This window comes from Microchirus variegatus (genome assembly GCF_963457635.1).
Source record: "Microchirus variegatus genome assembly, chromosome: 9".
In the NCBI taxonomy this organism is placed as follows: domain Eukaryota; kingdom Metazoa; phylum Chordata; class Actinopteri; order Pleuronectiformes; family Soleidae; genus Microchirus; species Microchirus variegatus.
The window spans coordinates 24,782,240-24,797,850 of record NC_139810.1 but is presented as its reverse complement, the minus strand read 5'-3'; the positions used below and the strand labels follow the sequence as shown (position 1 = coordinate 24,797,850).

Sequence of the window (15,611 nt, the reverse complement as noted above, 5' to 3'; positions counted from 1 at the left end):
TGAGGAGAACCACAAAAACTTTGTGAGTCATATTTTTTCACACTTTGCTGACTAATAGGACCGTCCAGAATCTCAAATATAAGGATTTAAATTATTAACACGATGATAACAGAGAAGCGACGTCGAGCAGCCAAACACTCTGGATGTTTTAATTGTAATCCCACACGCCTCCTCCTTTTAGCGTCTTCAGCAGACTGATGTAATCTGAATCATTAAGCTGTGCACGACAGCACGTCATTGCTGTGGTGAATTATATCCTAAACACATGTGCAGCGATCGATCAGATTCAACATAATTAGACGTTGTTTAACATACTCACACCGGTGTGTGGGAGGAACATGTGCATCACCAGTGGAGACACTCTGTACTTTCAGCTACAAGAGGAATGAACTGAGAAACTACTCCTTAAATACTGATAAAAGTGGTAAAGATAAGGGTCAAAGCTTAGGCAGCTGTTTATGACGTAATGAAGTATTAATTAATAGTATGCTGATCATATACAGTACATTGAGAGGGAACTCTGTGTTCTTTTCGTTATGATGAAATTGTCATCAATGCTCATTACTTCACACTAAATGGTGTGATTTTTTTTTTGCCAAGCACAGCATTGGAAATCACTGTCTGTTGGGAAGGAGTTCCTGTTACAGATTTGAACCTCAGAGCAAACAGAGCCTGTCCACCTTCAAACTCACCCCTCCCTGATGGAAACATCACGCAATAATTAATCAATAAGAACGATTTTAAGGTAAAAACCCATCTTGTTATAACGTGATAGCTTTACGCATCCGTATACAATTTTAAATCTTAAACTTAGCAAGTTGCTTGGGAATTAAGTTCTCATTAGGACCGGGTTTTGGTCTCCATGAAGGCTATGGGTACTGACATGGGTAAGTGTTTATGTCAGAAAAGAGATAACAAATAAAAGTACACACACACAGAAAGAGAGAGAAAAAGAGAGGGACTTTTTTTGAGTTTCTACCCCAGCAACACCGTGAACCCACAGGCCAACTGTCATTTGATTGGACGCCACTAAAGGAGAGCGTGTCATTGGTCACTCGTTAGGATTAAAGTACTTTGCTTTACTTTGAGAGCAGTGATTCCCAAACTGGGGTACTTGTACCTCCAGGGGTACACAAAGTGATGTAAGGGGAGTACGTCAGAACAAAGCATGATTTGCAAACAGCCTGAATACATTGAGAAACTGTCAGATATATAGACATACATTCAAATTCAGCTAAATATCGCAACAGATTTAAAGAAAAAAGAAAAGAAAAAAAGAAGTGAACTGAACATGCTGTTATGTTTTAAATAGATCTACAGTGATACTCTACACCTGCCGATAATTACAACTACTGTTCCTGCTCCTGGTGATTTGACATTTTGAATTTGAATCATTTTGAAAATACTGTAATGGGACTGTTGAATATATGAGAATATCTTCTTCAACAGCACTGGAGCCTGATTAATTGAACCCAACTTGGTGTTACCATGGAAACTTAAGATGTCACCAAACTTAGGCGAACAGAAATCCTTTATTAAATAATTAAGTAAATATTCGTAAACATTTCCCTTGAACATGTTTACAATTCTATTTTAATACACGTTTACTGTTTTACTGAATGAAGCCGGTGAAGTCACTGATGAACGAAAAAGTGCATGGTAATTGTGTTTGGCTACGTTTAGACTATAGCATTGTTCAAATCAGATTCAGTACTGATCAGATTAAATAGTTCACAGTAACTACATTTGCATCTGGACATGACTGCCCTTTCAAAAAACACCCATGTGCAACGTATATAGTACCTTTTTGCATGCGTCATTGAGAACAACAGAAAATGTCAAACAGATGTGTAGATGTGTAGAAAGATAAGAAAGGATAAAATAAATGTTTTTATTTGATTCTCATCCATGGTCACATATTGTGTATATTATCATTAGACACATCAACAGAAAGGTTTTTTTGAACATAACCTTAGAGTGACACTGACCTGTGCATTACAGAAGCACTGTGATTCACTCATCTTGACCTTGTTGCTCCAGTGTCCTCATCACCATCATCTCCAGCTTCTCAGCCTCATCAGGGTCTGATGGTCTGAAAAAGAGAAGTTAACAGGTATTTCAGTGGAGCAGCAGCTTTGCAGTCATAGAAGATAAACACATAAAATATATCTTTGCATATCAACAATCAGGTGCAGACACTTTATCTTCCATTCAGCCGGCTTTAATGCAGGCAACGACTCTGCACATCATAACATGACCAACGTGGCGACTACACTGCATGCAAGATACTCTGGTGCCCTCTACTGACTCTAAGCTGCAATAACAAATTCCTCATATGGTATGACAACAAAAGTTCCTGCACTTACCCACTCTGCCTGGTTGATTAACCAGGACACTGAGACACAGCTGATCCGTACCCTGAGCTGCACACTCTGCATCTCTTTCCTCCTGAAGCTCCATCGGTGATGTCACAGATGAGAACAATTCAATTAATTGAAACTTCGAGAGATCTGTGGATGCTGATGAGCTTAAGAGGAGTAAAAAAAAAAAGGATATTTTTTAGAGTTAGCTTTCAACTTAAATGTCATCTCCTTTAGTATAAGCAGAATTGACATGTCTTGATAGTGTTGTATTTGTGTAGAAGGAACCACACTCATGGTACATAAAAACACAGACTGAGGGCTCAGGCATGAGATATATCAAAATCTCTAAATTAAGAATTAATTGCAGACATTTTGCATAACGGTGCATTTGTTTTGGATACATGTGCAATGAACCTAAATGTATATAAGTAAAGTCATTGTGTCTATGTGATGTAGATTTCAATGCATTTTGCAACATAGGTTAAATTGTGTTTTTTACCCCTCACAAAGAAGCAATCATTCAGATATTTCACATTTGATTCATAAAATAACTGCAACATGTACACAACTTCCACTTATACCAGTTTGCCTTATTCTTATTGTTATGATTGTCCCTACACTGATCATAACATTATTCGAGTAACAATTCTGAATTCCTCAGTAGAATCTTGTGATTCAGCAGTCGGACAAAAAAAAACAACAACTTCACTCCAACATTTATCAAAACTTGTTTCATTTTCACACAAACAATAACTTGCGGTGCTGCGTATTCATTTAAAAGCAATAAGATCATTTGAAAAGCCACAGTATATACAGAATAACTACAAATCTTTGGCTACTGTAATGAAAAAAAGGGAATATCAAAAAGTCAAAAGTTATCCAGAGTACAACTGCAGGAAACATGTAAAGCATTAGATTTTAACTGAAGAGACATCTGTCCAGAAATATTTACAGCACACATAGACAATGAAGAAATAAGTGCAATGTCATCACACACACACAAGGAACTAGACATCAGAAAACATAATCCGTCAACACAAATGTCCGAGTCATTCTGCCCGTTAGCAAAGTTTGCAGAGTTAAATTTCGATTAAAACCTTCGAATGTCTTGAGATCTTAGCATAATCTTTACTGTTTGTGAATGTAATCTTTATATCAATACTGGCCTTTGCTCACAGAGTGTTCTACAGATGATGGTCCTGAGAGTAAGAACAAATATGCTTTTTTATGCCTTTGACATGAAATATCTTACAGAGTGATTTAAAAATCAGAACTGATCTCTGTGGAGGAGTTTGAATATATTTAAAGGATGCAGAGGATAACTCCCTTGGTCAATGTAACTGCTTCTAAATGATTGGCAAGCCCATATTTTTAGAAACTGCACCTGTATCACATAACAGGTTTTGTCCTCGATCCTGCGTTTTGTGTTGTGTGTAACAGTTGTATATGTGTGTGTGCATTGTTGATTTGTGACTTGTAACTGTTCAAATCAATAGTCATATATAAACCAGCCATGGTCAAATGTCAGGCAAGTGTCAGGCTCATCTCTTCCCTGGCTGTACAGATAGCTGTTGTGGCTCTGAATGCCCACATTTCAGTGATAAGGAAAAGGGGAAAGCATTTAATTAAATTTCCCCCCCAGGGGTTAATTATCTAGGAATCAACAATTTCTGGATTTCATGGGATCGCAAAAAGATCCTTGGTGGTCATCCACAAGAGGAGGAAGGAAATTTTATCAGGTCAGGTTACTGCAGGTTGCTTGGCCTCCATGGAATTAAGGTGCATACAACTGGCACTGTCGTCTTTACAGAAGCTACCATGATGGTGTGACCAAACTGACCCGTGACGTCCAAAGCTCTGTATCTATATTATTAAGGTCACAGTGAGGCTATATCAGTGCAAATCAACAAGGATCCTTAAGGCCACTTGTACGTTTTATACTTATTTAAACATGGTTTGTGTTGAAATCTAGTTTTTAATGCAGATTAGTGTCTTTTTACATGACACTACAAACGAAAAAAGGTAGTGGCTGTGTAACATCTTCTTTAGTGTGGTTCTTTCCGTTTCGTTTTGCCGCTTTTTAACCTCTGCTTTATTCTGTCATAAAGTCTGTTGAGTTACTTGGTTGAGCTAATTGGATGAATCTAGCAACATAGCACTATGAAGGTGCAGGAGTAAATGTTTAAAGAAGCTATGAATAAGTGCTGACAGAGGTCTGTCCATGTGTGACAATCGGCGATCTTCCCAACTCGATCAGTTTATTATTTTCTCTTCCAGCATCCGTTGACTACAGGCCTGATTGTGAATCCACCACATAAGGTTTGGTCTCACTGTTTGGTCCCCAGGTCAGTTGTTAAGGTATCACTGTTCTCGTGCAGTGCAGACGTGGCCTGATCAGGGCCTGTATCCCCAGAGAGCAGGGTTTGTGAACGGCGCGTACGGGCAGTTGTGGTGACAGATACACGAGTGGATCATCATCACAGCTCGCTGCAGCAGTCTGCCGGAGGGGCAGCGGAAGGTCACCTGAGCAGTGGTGGTCTGGTGCGGCGTGCAGCAGCGAGAGTCGGTGCACTGTCCGCAGTACTGCAGACGGTAGGCGCGAGTGCTGTAGCAGCCGTGGTGAACGAGCCGAATGGGCCCTGGTGACGGGTAGCTGGCCTTGCAGCGCCCCGACCGTCCCCGCTGCAGGAAACAGCACACGTGAAATGAGTGAGCAGTGGTATAAGAATATCTAGATATGAATTAGACTAGAAACGGTGTTTCCATAAGGTTTAATATTTTCTGTTTTTCAGTGACGTAGGTTGCACCACACAGAATGTGCTGCTGAGTGAACTTTGACCTCAGGCAGGAACACTCTCTTCATATTTATTGCAACAAATGAAAATGCAATGAGACTTGGAATTGACAGTCCCTCTCTTTGAAAATAGGGAGCCCAATGCAGAGAATCCCTTCATAAAGGGGCAAGCCTAAGCAAAGTGTAAGTGGGAAGTTACAATTGAATTAATATCCACTAGGGGGCAATGCAGCTGACTGCAAAAACTACTTCAATAGAATTGGGGAAATGAACCTACTCGATTTCTATGTCAGCAATCCTTTTCATGAGAAGAAAGTGGTCTCAATTGCTAGTTTGAGGTCTTCTTCAATGAAAATTTATGCCAATTTTGTAGATAACGTTCCCATTTAGAGAAAAAATAGATGATAAAATACGACATGAGTGGACAAAGTGTGCTTGACCTGGTTGCAAGTGACGTCTGTGAATTTACAGTTTTAAAAACTGACATGGTGCTGGTCAGATGGCAAATGTTGTTTTGTAACCGCAATTTTTTAAATCTATCTATCTATCTATCTATCTATCTATCTATCTATCTATCTATCTATCTATCTATCTATCTATCTATCTATCTATCTATCTATCTATCTATCTATCTATCTATCTATCTATCTATCTATCTATCTATCAAAGTGAGATAGAAAGTGTGCTGCACAAAGATGTGCTGTATGAATGTGTGAGTGAATGGCTGTGAACAGGAGAACGGAAAAACTGCAGTGTAGGTTTCCTAATCTTGGTCTTCGGGGGATGACTGCCTTGCATGTTTTAGATGTTTCAACACACCTGATTCAAATAGTCAGCTCATCATCATCATCATCAAGCTCTGCAAAAGCCTGACAACAATAACCCATTCATTTGAATCAGATGTGTTGGAGCAGGGAGGGAAATATCTAAAACATGCAGGACAGGATTGGGAAACACTGGTGTAGGAAAAGCAAAACTGGAAAAATGCTGCCTGAATACAGAACATTTACCATACATGGCAAATAAAATATGGGCAGGGTATTATTAAAGTGAGGCTACTTAGTTAACATTAGATAATGCTCATGATCAACAATAACTGTCATCAATCGTTAAAAGCAGATGAAAAAAAAGAGCACTGGACATTATCATTGTTGTGACCAGTGGTACTAACTCATAGTCTGGGCTGTATTTTTCACTAAGAATGAAGAAAACCAGACTTCATAAAGAACATCTGTCCTCGCTCTTGTCTTTTTATTGGTGTTTGGGAGTTTAAATTTAGATTTTGGTTAGCTCATGCAGTAGCTCTGCCTCCAAAAGAAGAAAAAAACATGCATATAGTTAATTCTGTTGATGCAGTTGTGTCTTTATTTGACCACACTCACAAAAAACTTTGTGCCACTCCACCAGGCAGTCTGGCCCCTGACCATATCTACAATATCTGCATCCAATGTTGAAACCACAACAGCAACATTATGTGGTGAAGGAAAACCTCACAGCATGCAGCACAGCAGCAGAATTGAGCATGAGGTAGCAGTGTGTGTGGGTAAGCGTGTGCACGTGCGCCTCACCGTGTGTTTGCGGGGCACAGGTGGAGCTCCGTTGCAAGGCCTGACTTTACAAAGTCGAGTCTCCATTTGCAGCTTGCAGGACGGATTCTGGTTGGAAACACGTGTGGACACACCGGCTCCACAGCTCTGGGAACAGGCGCTCCACTTTGTGCTCTGCTCCACACAGGTGGAGGGAGCTGGGACCAGCATGTTGAAACGCGGATCCCTTGGCAGAGAGGGCCACAACCTGTCAGGTCTCATGGCTGGAAGGAGAAGAAGACAACGTCAATGTCGCCCTCTGTTGGTTGGCTGTAGTATAAAGTCATAAACCTATGATTGCAGATGAGCCAAAAAGGGTTGAAGGCAAAGACAAATCAGTTTTTACCACAGACAATTTCTCTCATATTAGGGTTGTTCCTATCACGCGGATGTGTTCATGTTTCTGATGTGTTTTTGATTAGTGGTGATACAGATACATTTATTTTTCCCCTTCAACAATTCAATTTCCACAGTTTTTCCACAGTTCCACACACAACCATTCCCCAAAATCCATGTCTGATTGCATGAGGAAACACTACATGACATGTGGGAGACAACGCACTAAGCATTATTTTAAATACACAATGCATAGTGCAACAGTTTAGAGCAGAACTGGGATTAAAAACAACTAAAAATCCTGCCCAGGCTGAAAAGATAGTGATAAATACATGCATAAACACATGAATAAGTTCAATAAATAAAGCCAGGAAGTGTGTTGCACATTACCCTTAACCACAACTCTTCAACAACATAACAGCAGAAGGAACAAATGACTATTGAGTGTTGGTTCGTCTTCCTGAGAGGTTGGACATAACGTCGTCCTGATGGTAAAAAACCTGGTGAAACATCATAATTCACCACTGAGACTGACTACTAATTGGTCAAATATTATTATTGACGGAAAAACATTGGCTCCACTCTACTTTATTTTATGCACAGTGGGGAAATGCCATCTTTTCCTGTTTACGGTCTATAGTAAAACTATTTTATTTCTTGCCAAGTGTTTAACGAAAACATTGACCGAGAACTGCAAGTTCGTATTAGGAATTTAAAGTGATTCAATTACATTTTGTCTTGTGAATATAAAAATCCAAAGTTCATTTTTTGTCCTTCCAAAGCTAACATTCAAAAGTCATAATGGTCATCTTATTTTTTCTTTTCGGTTCCACATGGTGAGATTTGTTTGCAGGAACAAAGTGTTCCTTTGCTGTTCTCATAATATATTTCGACTCAGAGTGTCATGGAAGTCTAAATGTTTTGTTAAGAGAGACTTAATTTCCCTGACAACAACTTTCTCTTACACACACACACAGAAACACACACCCCTTTTTATAGAGTAGTCTCTACTTTGCTTCATACATTTTAATTGTCACACAGCTGTGGTTGGTTGTCGTTATGCAACTTAATGACTGGAGAAAAAAAAAAATATGTTCTGACTTTTCCAAAGAAACTCTGGTATAAATATTTAGACTTTGGTTGTTTTCATTTGCCCCGGACACACCCCAGTTTAACAAAAAAATACTCAAAGTAGAAACTTCCAGACATGACCACCAGTGACAGAGAATATACAGATGAAGGAAGGATTACGTTTGCCATATGGTTTGATCATCACTGCCGAGGAAGTCACACAGTATGTATAGAGACACATCTGGCACCGACTTTTTACACTGGAAAATATGTTGTAACTGTCCAGCACTGATGTCATGGTAACATTTAAAGGAATAGTTCAACAATTTGGGAATTCATGAGCTTTCTTCTTGCAGTGTTTAATGACTACTTTGAGAAATGGAATCAGAAATCAAACCTGCAAACCTGCTGTGTTTTAAAACACATATAAACATCTGCATCAGGACATTTAACCTTTAGATGCGTCTTCAAAAAGGTTACGTCAACACACCTAGAGCACCAAAATTTGTTCATAAAAAATCAAGCTATATAAATTATAGAATTTTTTTTTTTTATTGTCTTAAACAACTTCAGTTCTTTCCATAAATGACAAAAATTAATGATTAAAAAAAAAAAAAAATGTAACCCTTTAATTGTCAAGTTTTGAATCATGATTCACCTTCGTTTTATGGTCTTAAAAAAACACAATAAATTACTTATTTACAATCTATATTATTTTTGGTTTGATTATTGCAGCCTGGTATATGTGAATTATTGTCATTTTTCATAAAATAATCATGTTAACAAAGCACCAAATAGTGCTCATAAAAATGAAGCTATACAAATTGTTTAAATTATTATTATTTTATTATATTTATAAACCAACATCAGTCCTCATCACACATATCATATTCATTTTTTAAGTTTTTAACCCTTAAAGTTTTTGTCATGGTGCATCAAAAATTTGAACAGGTTTCAATAGTGAGTTAGTCTGAGTATTTTAGTTAACTTTGTTTGCAATAAACTAAAAATAAATGAATAAAACTGAAAACACTCAAAAATGCAAACCTGGCATACATTTTTAACAACATGCATAAAAAAAGTATAAAATTAAAGAAATGAATGGCAAAAACACAAAAAAAATGTGTCTTGGTGTGTTTAAGGCTTAATTCTGCTTCAATGATCATAAATCCTCCATCCATGCACCTGTGGACTTTACCTGTGATTGCGTCCTGAATGACTGTGTTCTCCAGGTTTTCACACACCCACTCCCTGCAGCATTTCCCTGGAAGACGCACATGTTGTGGGTTGGGACAGTCTGGAGTGGGAAGGCGGCCAGTCATGGGACAAGCTGGCACACAGATCACCCCTCCACCTCTGCAGTGGCAGTACGCGTCGCAGGAGGGCTGAAATGACTGGCCGTCCTGGTAAGTGATGCCGTTGACCTCGCACCTCAGATCCTCCTGACCTGAAGGAAACACAGCACTCTGGATTAAAGTGGGGAAATTTAAATCAGGAAGAGAGAGGATTGCATTTGGTGATGAGAGTGCAAGGAGGTGGACGGCTGCCAAACGACACAGCAAGGAAAATGAAAGAGGCAGAGGTGAGAACACATTAACTGCTGTCCGTGCCAATAATTTTAGTTACACAGGAAACCGGGCCTGTCAAATGTTTGTCAGCCCATGAGTGTTGTCTCTGCAATCTATCATGCTCAAAGGCCAGTCATTAGAGGAAACATGTCAACAAAAGCCCTGGAAATAGAAGCTGAAACATTCTAGAGTTCTGGCAGAGCACTGCCGCCCATCAGGTCGTCCTGCTCGGGTGAGCAGACTCTAAACATTAACTGCCAGTTTGTCCTGCTCTGGCTGACAATCATCACCCCCCTCCTTGTGTGTCCTCCAACACAGACATGACCCCTGGCCTGGGTGTATGTTGTAGAAGAAGGCACTTACTGACGCACTCCCCTGGGCCTCCGGGGAAGCTGGCGCTGTAGTCACACTGCAGTTTCCCCTGAATGTCGCAAGGCAACATCTCGGTGCAGGACTCGCCTCGCTGCCGGGCACACACCTGGCAGCAGCGACAGCCATCCAGCACCAGTGGGACTCCTGCGGGACACTGAGGGACGGGACCTGAGCAGACGCAGGGCCTGTCACACAGCTGGCACAACACCTGCAGGGACAAGACATGCACAAGGACAGGCAAGAGAATGAATCATCATCATCATCATCACTGCAGCCTCTCGTGACCGCCACAAGCAAACATATTACTACAGTTTCAAATGTGGAAAAAGAACATTTTTATTGCATTCTCCCAGAAACTTGCACATTGGACTCTCCATCTGTGTAACTGTTTCCAGTTACATGCATCTGTGATGGAGCCAAAACACAAAATTCAGTCTCACAAAACTAGAGTAGAAGAATCCCTCGGTGATTCCAACAAAAACACCAACCATAAAACAGTCCACCTGTTGTTTTCATGCAGTGCCCAACAAGGGAATCCTACCATCTCTCTCTCACACACACAGACTCTCGCTCTCCATGTTATTATGAATTGAAAACACCTTAGCTTCTATTTTACAAAGCTGTCTTTAAGCCAATTTAGAACCAAATGTTACAAGCACTTTCCTCTTAAAATCCGAGAAGACAAGGTGGACAAGGTGGACAAGGGAAAATTACAACTATCTAACATGTGGATATACAGTATGATCATCACAGAAAACGTCTTCCACCAAATTACAACAAAGTGCAGCCAAATCAGTGAAAATCAGCTTCATTCATCAAATTCAAATCTCATGTTCCTTCTTTCTCTTCTTTACAGTCACACACACACACAGAAACACAACTAAATCTCATTTACAGTGAAATAAGCATGACGAGGCCTCACCTGTGTAGCCACACACAGCAGCACAGCCACAGCAATCACGCAGTCACACAACAGTCGGTCCATGGGGGCTCGTGTCGCTGATGGAGCTCAGTCTGTCTCTCTAACCTGAGTGTGACGGTGCGTGTGCGACCAGTGCAGCTGTTTGTTCACTGCTCATTCTTGTGCCTGCTGACATTTATAAAGTCTGGACTCTGATGTCACAGGCTGACTACCGTGTAAACATCCACTGGACCGGCATCAGAAATGTTTCACATTCCTCCTCTCTGCTGCCCATTTCCACTCTCAGACACACACACACACACACTCAACTCTTCCCCCTCTTTTTCCTCTCCTCCCTCTCTTCCCAGTCTTGCGGCGCTCAGAGTTTACACAGCTTAACACGAGCTGAGGGGAGAAAAATACATTAGCCTGGTTGTCTGCAAGTCAAACAACCTCCGGGGCTTTTGTGGTAATGACTCTGATTTAAGATGATGAGAGTGTGTCCTGTCAATGTTTTTTAAAGCTGCTGGTCAGTCCGATATAGTAAGTTACAGTAGATATTTCCACTATTTCATGTTTTGTCTCAAACACCCGATTCCAGTCAAATATTTAAAAGGGATTTAATCCCAGTGTTCACCTCTGGTTTCCATGGTGTCACTGCAGCATGTCTGAGGTTAACATGAACTTGAATCATTGTGATTTCTTGAAGAGAAGCCAGGAGAGAGTCTGGAAGTAAACAGTGCACACACAAAAAACAACTTCTCAAAGGCTTCTTGTGCGAGACAGATTGTAACCAAGCTGCCAAATTACTACAGCAGAGGCAGCAGTGTTTTCACTGAGAGTGACTCAGTTCAGGAAGCACAGCTATCATTAACCCAAACAGCATGTGTGTGTGTTGGTGTCTGCAAGTCTCCCAGCAGAGCCTCACGTAGACAGACTGATCTGACCGACCGCCAGAGTGGGCCAGACTTGACCGAGAGCTGAGAGCGACTGATGGGAATGCTTTCATTTATTGGAAAATGTAAAATGAGATGAATCAGGGCTACACTGATGTGGAACTGCCTGCATGGCAACAGGTGAAATTACGAGTTGGGGTTCAGGTCATGTAAAGGCAGCATTAATGCTACATTTAAACAATAAATGCTCAGCGTTTACTATCTGCAGTGTAAATAGTATTTTACTGTTGTTTTTTATTTATTTATAACTCGAAAGTGCATGATATCATACAGGTCTGATTGTCTGTTGGTGGAGTTAACATTTAGAAGGTTTTTGGGAGTTAATATTGATGAAAAAATGTCTTATGTTAAAAAAGGTGACATGGTCAAGTATGTTTTAGATTGTTGTAACCCAATAAGAATGTTGCACTCTTCATTCCTATAGGGCTCGGGCACCGCTTTGCATTCTGGGATGTGGCGGCCATGTTGATGGATTCGCGATTGTAAACAAACAGCAAGTGAACGAGGAGAAGAAGCATAGTTAGATGGATGTTAAAATTCACTTATTTTAGTTATTATCTAAAAGTATGGGGTAACATGTATATACGTAATATTATGCCATTGTTTTTAGCGAGAAAAAAGCAATTTGAATCTTCCATAATTTGGAGAATATACCAACAAATGATTTCCCTGAAAGCCCCGGTACCGGAGGCAGCGTCACGCGCAGCGTCAAACACGTCATAAAGACATGCCGCATACCCACAGAACGGTCAGAAACTCGACTACAAGCTCATAAAAAACATTCTTATGTCCACCAAACACAATTAAAACACCAATGGATCAAACCTACAGGAGCAGAAAACACCGTGACAGCGAAAACATTGAAAAGCGGCACCGGAGCGGCAGCGTGATTATGTAAACAAACAAAAAACACTCCACAGTTTTTTCACTATACGACCAAGAGTCACGGGTCCAGCCGCAAAATAAGAGCAAAACTGACTTTCAAGAAACATAACCAGAAATGTTGTCTTACCTTTTCTATCAAAACAACTCATTTCCACCGGAACGTTCTTCTTCTTCTTCCCTAGATTATTAGCGTGTTGCAACCAACTCGAATAGATGCATATCGCCACCTACTGTACTCGAGTGTGTAACAGCATGGTGACATGTACTTCCGGTTACGATCTAATTTATAGAAAACAAAAACACGAAACAACCAGAGAACGAGAAATAATATAAATATGTATATACATATGTATGTGTGTGTATAAATATATATATATATATATATGCTTATATTCTTTTTAATGAAGAACTACACTTCCCAGCATGGTTTAAGGGGACTATTCCCGGCCTGATTGGTCATTCCAGAGCAATATTAGAGCGTCCTTTGGACACGCTAATGAAGTAATAATAATAATAATAATAATACATTATATTTAATGAATTTAAGTGAATTTTATTATCAGTCACTTCTCACAGAGCTGGGTGGCCAGTAAAGACTTCCGCTGATATAAATAGAAGGAACCAGATGGGAAGATATAGTTTCCAAAGAAGGTGGACTCCATCTGGTCACCCAGTGATGATACTATACGTTACATTTTCTTTAATTAAAGGCTTATGAAAGAGCCTCTCATCTCTCTCTCTATTCGTGTTTAATGTTGGATTATCTTTGAAAGGACACATTGTATGAATAGACAGTTTTAGTCTTGCTTGTCTGGCTTTATAAGTGTGGCTGTTTGAAAATGATATGGCCGAGTCACAACATCATCTGCAGCCAGTATCAGTCATCATAGTGAAGTCATATCTGCCAAAGGAGGAGAGGATACACAGATGTTGGAAAATTCACCACTCCTACTGACAATGGACATTTGTAGAAATGTTCAAATCCTTGACAATGACCATCATTCATTTGGGATGAAAGTTGTTTTGGTGTATGAGGACGTGTAAGAGAAACAGCCACTGGATTCCTTGTTGATTCACAAATGCAAAACAAATGCAGGTTAGAGCAAAGACAATATTATTTGTCCTATAGACTTCCAAGCGCTGAAAGAAAAGAAGATTGCTCCAAATCTGTCGCAGAGGAGAAAAAATATGTTTAACACATGTTCATGAAACGTTGTCAAGCAGCCCAGAATGACCTCAGAGTGGAGGTACAAGGAATGATGATACTCAGATGACTCTCTCTGTGTGTGTGATTCTCCGTATAGAAGTGTTTTGTTTGCTGCATTTTTACATCATGACTGATGGAGGAAAGTCAGAAGAATAACAGCTGCATTAGTAAAACAGCGGCAAACTTTAGTTTTCACTTTTCACAAAGCGAAAAACTTAAATAATTAATTAATTGGGTGGATTATTTTCTGGAGCATTTTTTTTTTTTTTTTTTTACTGTATTGCAATCCCTACCCTAACTCTAACCCTCACCCAAAATTCATTGACCTGTGGAGCAGACAGGCCTGTAAAAACCTCCACCCAATCATAATGAACAAATCAGAATAAATTGGATTGTGATTGCATCAATCAAACCCACCTCCCCCCATGCGCGTACTGCTCTTCGTGTACTAATCACGCATGCTCAGAAGACAAAGCCAGAGCTTATGCTCGCTTGGTAAATCCAACGAGACATTTGCAGCAACGTTATGACAGAAAAGCTGCCAACAACCGGTGTTTGTCGCAAACGAAAGACGGTTTTGGGAAAGCTACTGCTAAGAAAAAAGCTGATGCAGAGCGATCCAAGACCAAGAGTGAACATCAGTGCTGCGTTTGAACGGTGGCAACAGATAGGGCTGCAAAGTTTCTAATGGACAGGTAGATTCACTTTACGTCTTTGGGATCTCTTGAGAGTATTTGTTGTTTTTCGGCATCACATTGTCATTTGAGCAAGTGTCCAAAAAAGATAGCATCAAGAAAAGTTCAGAAAGTTACTGATGCTGCACAATGCTTGTGATGTTAAGAAATTAATCCTGTTCTCAGAGACATGAGTGGAGGTAGTGAGGCCTTTAAACAAATAGAGAATGGTTGGAAAGCGCTGCAGGCTCACCTGAGAAGTGTGCTAAAGGTGGGAAGCAGTGTTTTGATGACAGAATGTACACAGTGCATGTGAAAGATTAATGGATTACATTTATTTTTATTAAATCTAACCTTTGTTTAAAGGTGCATTATGTAATAAATCTAAAGTAACTGGCTATACAATCTTCCTAATATGTCACAGAGACTCAGGAATAATGTTCATATGACAAATTGAACTCACCAACAACAACAGTACAGACAAAATATTTGCATTTAAAAATATTTTGCAGACTGCAAATCATGTTTATGTTTTGAAATGTTTTGGCATGTGGCGCCACCTACCGCCGTCTACCACGAGCAACCACGGGTTGCCAGTTATGTCAGAAAACGAAACCTAAAAGACCTCTGTATTTTGAATTTGAATGTAGTAACCGTTTTTGGCCACATTCTTACATATGGCACCTTTAAATGATATGGAATAAAAAAATTATATTTCAATATATATATGAAATATTGCCCATTCCTACATATGTGTTATTCTTATTTTATATGACCCTTTAATACACAGCCTGTGGAGCTATAACAGGAAATGTAATTGGTGGGGAACAATAGCTGACAGGACAGAATGTATGGAAATACATGATGCCATCGTCTTGTGTGTTCAAATTGGGTATTC

The 15,611-nt window shown here is 39.8% G+C and overlaps 1 protein-coding gene across 1 annotated transcript; it reads right to left on the bottom strand.

The window, feature by feature from the left end:
• Window positions 1-3,085: 3,085 nt before the first annotated feature.
• On the bottom strand, window positions 3,086-11,134 carry ccn5 (cellular communication network factor 5). The gene is made up of 5 exons (XM_083895339.1): window positions 11,013-11,134; window positions 10,082-10,298; window positions 9,349-9,597; window positions 6,726-6,967; window positions 3,086-5,045 (listed from the first exon to the last, which is right to left on the bottom strand). Exons 1-5 carry the CDS (start codon window positions 11,073-11,075, stop codon window positions 4,758-4,760), a joined length of 1,059 nt encoding a protein of 352 aa, XP_083751465.1. The 5' UTR covers window positions 11,076-11,134; the 3' UTR covers window positions 3,086-4,757.
• Window positions 11,135-15,611: the final 4,477 nt, after the last annotated feature.

Excerpts from the sequence above, each read along its gene's own strand:
- ccn5 (XM_083895339.1), bottom strand. The coding sequence starts at position 11,075 with ATGGACCGACTGTTGTGTGACTGCGTGATTGCTGTGGCTGTGCTGCTG. Across the intron at positions 10,299-11,012 it reads TGCTGTGTGTGGCTACACAG|GTGTTGTGCCAGCTGTGTGA; the intron begins GTGAGGCCTCGT and ends TTGTCCCTGCAG. Across the intron at positions 9,598-10,081 it reads AGGCCCAGGGGAGTGCGTCA|GTCAGGAGGATCTGAGGTGC; the intron begins GTAAGTGCCTTC and ends TGTTTCCTTCAG.